The sequence below is a fragment of the Amborella trichopoda genome, chromosome 10 (genome assembly GCF_054954075.1).
Source record: "Amborella trichopoda isolate Santa Cruz 75 chromosome 10, AtrichopodaSantaCruz75HAP2 v2.0, whole genome shotgun sequence".
Classification (NCBI taxonomy): domain Eukaryota; kingdom Viridiplantae; phylum Streptophyta; class Magnoliopsida; order Amborellales; family Amborellaceae; genus Amborella; species Amborella trichopoda.
The window spans coordinates 39590983-39598810 of NC_142345.1; the positions used below are offsets into that span (position 1 = coordinate 39590983).

Below are 7828 nucleotides of genomic sequence, written 5' to 3' on the forward strand. Positions count from 1 at the left end.
ACACTCACTAAAAGAATTGGGGTAGTCCTCAAGTCTTTCTTGTCCTGTCCCCTCAGCCCTACCCTGCAGTCCTCATTTGTGAATGACCACTAATCATTGTTTTTATTAGACTTCCACACTTGTGTTTTACTTCTTGGGGGTTATCACTTATGCTAGATATGAGGATACCTCACCATTATGGGCGATATTACTGATTTAATTATAAGGGGTGATATTATCAACCTTTTGTGCGATTTTCAATTCTAATCATAAGAAGAAGAGAGAATCATCTCAAACTTTTCAACCTGTCTGTTTGCAAATGTTACTAGAGCTTAAAGTATGCTCACTTCAATCTATGGAGTGCTTAGACATCTCTCTATCAAGGCTTGATGGTTCATCTCCCCTTTCATTCCTCTGTCCTTTTCTTTCGATGTCCTTTTCTTCTTTCTTCTCGAAGGTTCAACTTCGAAGGACCTAGTCTTCTCTCTCCAACAACTGTTATCTCTATTACTCTTTTTAATTCTTTACAAAAAGTACGTGATCTTCTTATAGATTGCTTAATTTGTCCTCTACAAAAGAGAGAGAGCTTAACACGTCATTCTTAGAGCTTAACATGTCATTCTTACTTGCTTATCTCTCTCTCTCTCTTCCTCTCCCCCCCCTTCTCTATATTTGAGCTCCAAAATAAATCTAATTTAGAGGAGATTGCTTTGGAGGCTTCTTAGATTTTCTTTTTTTTGAGTAAAGTTAATTTTTGTATTGCTTTGGAGTGTGAGGCTTCTTGGATTTTCACATTCACACATACACACATACACACGTCAATGTTTTAAAACTCAGCGGAGTCAACTCAGACTTGACCGAGTAACTAGGCCTCAACACTCTACCGAGGCGAGTTTTGTGTACAAAATCTGGTATACAAAATGAAATCATAAAAATAATATATGTTTTACTAAATAACTAATAAATTTATTTATGAAAACATTTATATATAATGTTGATTTTTTGTGGATTTTCTTACTATATGCTCTATTTCTACTTTTTCGTTTTTGGATTTTTCTTTGAATTGTTTCGAGCTACATATCAAATTTTATGTATTCCATTTTCTATATACTTTTTCCAATCATGCATACGATACATGGTGCACACGGACAATCAATTATGTTTTACATTTTTAAATTATTTTAACAATTTCATTTTCCTTTTTGGAATTTTTGAGCTCTTGTTGGGTTCATTAAGGACTTGAGCAAGTTCATTTGAACTAGCACTATTTACACGGCTCGGGAAGGGGCCAAGTCATGAGCATGAGCCGAGTTTTTGCACCATATATATATATAGATGGAAGAGACTACAAAACGCCTATGGGCGAAAATGAACAGTATTTTTGCCCACAGGCTCGGCGCCGTTCGATTTTTTTTTTTCGAATGGGGTGGATTAAAGACCGTCATGGACTTAGCATGTCTGTGGCGGTCCGTCACGGATAAAGCGTGTCCGTGATGGGATTTTTTTCACTCAAAAAATATATGGTGACTGCCACGGCCTCGTAGGTATGTGGCGGTTTTTAGGCAAAACCGTCATCGACATAGACACTGTAGCAATTCACCTATAGGTGTTTTTAAAACTTTTCCTATATATATATATATATATATATATATAGGGTGCAGTTTGTATAGAGCCGAGGCTCTAAACAATCAAAGTAAAGTGCACCTTCAAATAGTATCGAGAAATGTGGTTTCAATATTGGAAATCTTTGTGATATCCTTAAAATATATTTTGATCTTTAATTATAAAATTTAAAGCTTAAAAAATAGTGTAAATCGAGCAGATCTATGAAACTTGTAAATTTTTAAAATTGAAGGTCCAAATATACGTTACAAGATGCACTATTGCCAAAACTTGAAATCCATTTTTCTCTCATGTCCATGCATCTTGATGTCGAGATGATCAATTTGAGGATATTTGGGCATCAAAACAACCTTTTCTAGTGAAATTTTTGATGTGGGCTCTAATTTGATTGTTTAGAGCCTCAGCTCTGTATGAACTTTTTCCATAGATTTTATATATATATATATATATATATATATATATATATATATATATATATATATATATATATATATATATATATATATATATATATATGTATGTGTGTATGTATGTACAGTAAGAAAAATTATTTCCCATAAGCCAATGACGTGAGTTATGAAGTTCGGTATGTTTTCCTGATTCCTATGTGATCTTCTCCCTTGTCCCTCGTTTGTCCAACCTGGACTCCAAGTCCGAGGCCTTAAAGTTGGGAGGCTCCTTACCTCATTAATCGTGTGCGTCCCTCATTGGTTTGTTCTGAAATAGTAAGAATGAGACTTTCACGAACTTATTACTTTGAATCACATTATATTGAAATGAGAATAATCATATACCAAGTATATGTGGACCATGAGCGTGTATATGTTAAAGAAGATTTGACCTCTCCTTAAGATGAGTTATATTTAAATGTATTTATGGCTATGGCAAAGTATCCTGCATCTTAGATTTCATCTTATGAGGCCCTTATGCAAAATGCATTGACTTAGTTGTAACCATTGCCACAATGGGATGGTCTTTATTGTAGTTCTATTTGATACTGTCAAATTACATGGTTATGTGTGGAGGGCTTGGGATATCTGCTCCTCATGCCTTTTAATTTAGTTGAGGTGGGTTTTTGAGGAAGAAGAATGCACAAAAATAGAAAAGGATACAAATGGCAGAGGTATTTTTGTTAAGGCTATACTGACTCTAGTGAAAATAGAGGGAGCAAAATTGATTGGATTCTCCATTGTCCCTGCTGAAAAATGACGGGTACCGTGCACTGTGCTTTTGTTGCACATTAAGTTGCTGTATGAAGCAGTCTATTGTTTTGTGCTTCCAGGTCATCTTAACTTGTTATCCCTTGCCTGTAAAGATTGCTTTTTAAGAGTGCTTTTGTGAGTGCCCTTAGTGTTTCTCAGCCATAAATGCATGAATGAGTCTGAAAGGATTTGATGGGCGGACAACTAAGTGCGGAGCATGACACTCCAAAGTACTAAAAACATAGGTGTTTCTCATCTGTATATGCATGAAGTCTGAAAGGATTTGATGGGGGCACAAGAAATTGCTGAGCATGAAACTCGAAAGGACTGAAAACACAGCCTTTGTGTGTGTGTGTGTGTGTGTGTGTGTGAGAGAGAGAGAGAGAGAGAGAGAGAGAGAGAGAGAGAGAGAGAGAGAGAGAGAGTTTTATTGTTAAAAACAGTATCAATGACAATAGTATTAGATTACTCGCTGTGAGTGCTCAATATGTGGAATATCATAATTTGAGACATTGGATAAATCACTTAGTAAAAAATAAAAATAAATATTTGTTGTGTGTGCTATGTGGCTATTGTCTCTATGTTCTTGGGGATTTTGGTTTTGATTTTTGCATCCGTGACACTTTTTATTTCAGTTTGGTGCTTTTCTTTTCATGGCAGCTATGAAGTTCTCTTGACCTTGGACAAGGAGAAGCACAAGGTAGAAGGACCCATATACTATTATGTGTTCAATTCTTTGCTCTTCTGCCTGCTGGTTCTTCACTTTTATTGGTGGGTGTTAATGTACCGGATGCTTGTAAGACAAATCGAAGCGAGAGGCCAGCTTGGGGATGATGTTAGATCTGGTACCTAACCCAAATACTTAACCCATAAACCCCTTTTCTTTGTTTAACCCACTTCTCACTTTTGTTTAAAGGGAAAGTACAGTATATTCTGATGGACTATGGCAACCACAGTCCATTAGGAATTTGTCCGATGTAATGATGGATGGTGATGGAGTGAGAGTAGGACTCGTCAGAGTAGAGAAGGAACCCAATGGTCAGGCCCACTCTCCTGTCATCACCGTCTATCATGACCTTGGATGTTGATGTCCCCAATGGCCTATAGTTTACTTACCCATGTGGATAAAGAAAGAGGTAAGTCCGCTTATACATGCATTTTTGAAAGATTTGTATTTTGAAAAGGGCAGTCAAAAAATATATCGTTAAAAATTGCTAAAAAATAATGGAAAACTAATGGATTGCCAGTATTATTTTTCGAAAATATGACTAAAACCACCCCACTAGCTGCTGGTGATGGTGTAGTAGGTTTTCTCTGTGTCAATTTCTTGACGATGTGGTCAATGATTCAATTGCTTGCCTAACAATAAAGAGTTGAAAACAAGGTCCATTCTTAAGAATATTTTACTGATGCAATCATTCAGTATTTTATACATAAATATGCCAACACAAAAAGTCAGTTTGAGGTTCTCTAGGATGATTTGTGTCCCAGTTTTAGACCATAATAATTCAATTGCTTGTTGACCTGAAATTTTATGGGCTTGGTGCTCAAAACTCTCTCAGGAGGCTACTCTGGTCATTTTGAAAAATCTGTCCTTGCAAAGTAGGGATTCTATCTTGGTACCTTCCAGTAGTTTCTCAGGTTGCATGCTTATCACTACCACTCCACAACTCAATACATTTTATCAATTATTATTGCAGAATGTTTTTGGGTTGTGTGTGTGTGTGAGAGAGTGAGCATTGCATAGTGTGCTGTTGAAGAGAGGGAGAGAGAGAGCATTGCATAGTGTGCTGTCAGAGAGAGAGAGAGAGAGAGAGAGAGAGCATTGTATAGTGTGCTGTCGAAACATGTGGGCTGCATTCCCTAACATTATCCCCACCCAGTGTTGTAGACTCTGCTATGTATTGTGTTATATTGCGAGTTTGCAATTAGTTTGAAGCCAGGCCAATGTTAACAAATGGCTTGTTTACTTATGTATTTTTCCTATTGTATAGCTGTAAACAAGCGACGTTTTTCACCTCACGCTGCCTCAAAAAGAAAACTATAAATTGGCTAACAAACCATCCTTATATTCACTGATTTGAAATATGTATTGCCGACTTGCCGTAACAGATTCTGAAGGTGAAGATAATCATGACGACTGAATGGATTAGCTCTATGATGTGTACGAATAGATTGATGCTGCAAAATGCAGCCATCTTCATTCCTAGACATGATTTTGTAAAAGTAGCCGGTGATTAGAAGAAAAATGAAAATTTGATTCTCTCCCTTTGATTATTTTATGTGAATGCAATTTATTGTAAGGTTGTTGAGGTTGTTTGCTATGTCTAAGCTTCGGATAATTTATTTATGATTATTTCGTCTGCCCAAGCTCTTACTGCAATTCTGGGCTTGTATAAATATCCACAAAAAAGACAGTTGGACTGCTCTGGATAATCAACAGCAAATGCAGAAGCTGAACATTTTACACTAGGGAATGCATTTTGGTTTGGCTTTTGAGGTTTTTTCTGATGGATTTTTTTTCTGAGTTTTTTATGCCTTTGAGACATCCCTACCCTTTTTATTTCTTTTTCTTCTTTGATGAAGTTGCTTTTTATTTCTTTTTCTTCTTTGATGAAGTTGCTTTTTATTTCTTTTTCTTCTTTGATGAAGTTGCTTTTTATTTCTTTTTCTTCTTTGATGAAGTTGCTTTTTATTTCTTTCCTCCCCTTTATATGAACTCTCTTGGAAAGAAAAGTCAGAAGTCAGTCATTTGTGGAGAGAGAGAGAAACGCTTGCCCATCTCCTTTTGTGATGACTAGTCTTAGTGTGGTAGAAGGTTTGGATAGCCAGTGCAAGAGCGTGCCGGTTTGAGAGCGGCCACTTTGTGCATAAGCTAAAGGTTAGGATCATCTCCAGCCCACCCTCTTGGGACCATGTTTAGGTGGGATCAGCATCGGGTTACTGCCATTTTTAATCCTTGTATGTGGAAGGATGTAGTGAGAGATGATTGTTGAATTTGATCAGTGAATCCAAAGCAATATTCGGTTCAACCTGGGTCAGTATTTAAAAATGTGGATTAGTAGTTGAATTGGTTGCCCCTTGTTTCTAAGCTGGATTGGTTTTTTCTTTTTTTGGATCAATGGGAAAAGGCCCTTACCCTTGGTAGGAATTGAGCTTAGGACGTTGTGTTGCAAATCTTCTAAGTGCTAACCATTTAAGCTTGAGCTCTTTTGCTGTGTTGGATTGGTTGACTCGGCCATTTTTGTAAATTAGTGATTATGTTTAAAAAACTTTAAACAAGGTTTAGGATTCTCACATCTATCTAGGAGCAATGTTTTTATTGCATTAAAATTCATATAACTATGATTAAAGTGTATCGGTTCCGACCAGGAAAACCGGTTGGTCCGTTTTTTGAAACCTTGGCCCGTGTGATGGTGAGTATCCATTGGTCTGTCTCTGTCTTGTAAGTGAAAAAGCCTGCTCAATATCATAGGTCTAGTGGATTGACATGATTCAATGATGAGTTCAATAAATTTCCACCCCCTCTCACTCTCAAAATGCACGATAAATTCCATGTTACTTTTGGGATACTATGCACGATAAATTCTAGGTTACTTTTGGAAGAGTATCTTGTACTTTTGTCCAAGACGTAGACGCTTAAAGGAATCAGGTAGATAGACAAGAAATGGGAGATGCATCATGAAAAGTAAAAAAGAAAGCCCAATAAGGCTTGATAAGGATTCAAGGGGGCCTGCCTTCCAAGTTCTGAAAATGGGGTTTATTGAATCACACCCGCGCCCATGAGAGATGGAGAATCAAATGGCCAACCCAACTCTCTCTTTCTCTCTCTCTCTAGAATCAACTGGCCAAAAAGCATACCACCCATCTCTCTCTTGACCTTTGAGGAAGAGAAAGGCTCAAAACTTTATTGGAGCTTTTTTGCTACAGATTTTGAAACTTTATTGGTTGGCATGTGCCTCACATAATTCACATATTAGATAATATCTGAGGGCTTCTACAAGGTTGTGCATATTCTTTGCTACAGATTTTGATCCGATATAATACCACTTTTGCTGCTTCTCTTTTTCATATTGCCTTTAATCATCGGAACATCAATCAATTCTCTACATGTATGAACTTGCTCCATTAACTTCTTACATCTCTTTCTCTATATGCTCTCCCCTCACCTCCTCTCTATGCACTTTACTCTTTTTTCATACTCCTTTTGATCTCTTCTTTAGTCACCCTGCTCCAATATTCTGAACTCTGAACAATTTTACTAATTCTCTTCGTTTCACTGAAGAGGCTAAGTCGTTGGCTTCAGCCCCAGAGCTAAAGTGGTATCCTAACCGAGTTTTTGACAACATTTCCGACCAGCACTGTGCATGTGCGCGCCTGCGCTAGCCCGGTTAAGTACCCCGGTAGATGATGTACATTGAACAAAGCAAAAATATCCTTATTCCTCCCTTTCACTTTTGGAAGAAAACTGCGGCATTGAAATAGAGAGCTGTTTTAACATTACCATTGATAGCGAGTACTTTTTTTTTTTTGACGATGTTAATCTTATTACCATTAACAAGGTCTCACTTGCAGCAAGATTTTGTAGCCCCACACCAAATCTAGCTCAGGCATCAGCTAAATCATTTGCCTTCCGATAAACATGCTTAAGTGAGTACTTCTTGGCTCAACTAGCGATAACTTCGTATGTGATTGAGTGGAAATGGAAAGTCTTGAATCCACAGCACAAAGGTGTAATCGCCTTTCTCTTCATGGGTGAAAGCTTAGTTTTCTTTATACTTGGAGGTGTTGGTTTTTGTTGACTTGAGGGTGCTCTAGTGCTGCAAGTTTGAATATGCAAACTCTTGCTATTCTGAGCAAAATTGTAGGTAATCGGACCTCTGCCAGGGCTTCATATATGCCATAGCACCTCTAATTATTCTTTTAGTTCATTTTGATTGTTATGACATTACTCTGTCTCGTTAATAGAAGTTTGTTGGGTTAATTAAGAAGTTCCTGATTACATTCTTCATGGTCCAAACTTC

General features: G+C 37.2%; 1 protein-coding gene across 8 annotated transcripts in view; it reads left to right on the top strand.

The window, feature by feature from the left end:
• LOC18434033 (ceramide synthase 1 LOH3) overlaps positions 1-5300 on the top strand; it is a 28166-nt gene extending 22866 nt beyond the window's left edge. For 3 of the 8 annotated variants that reach the window (XR_016042063.1, XM_011624970.3, XM_088848814.1), the window contains 2 exons: positions 3465-3649; positions 4917-5300. Coding sequence is in view for 7 of the 8 variants with exons in the window: in XM_011624970.3 (XP_011623272.1) it covers positions 3465-3649; positions 4917-4948 (217 nt within the window). In the remaining variant the exon portion in view is untranslated. Of the gene's footprint in view, positions 1-3439; positions 3650-4916 lie in introns of all 8 variants that reach the window. The other 5 variants (XM_020667158.2, XM_088848812.1, XM_011624973.3 and 2 more) reach the window with 3 other exon arrangements.
• Positions 5301-7828: the final 2528 nt, after the last annotated feature.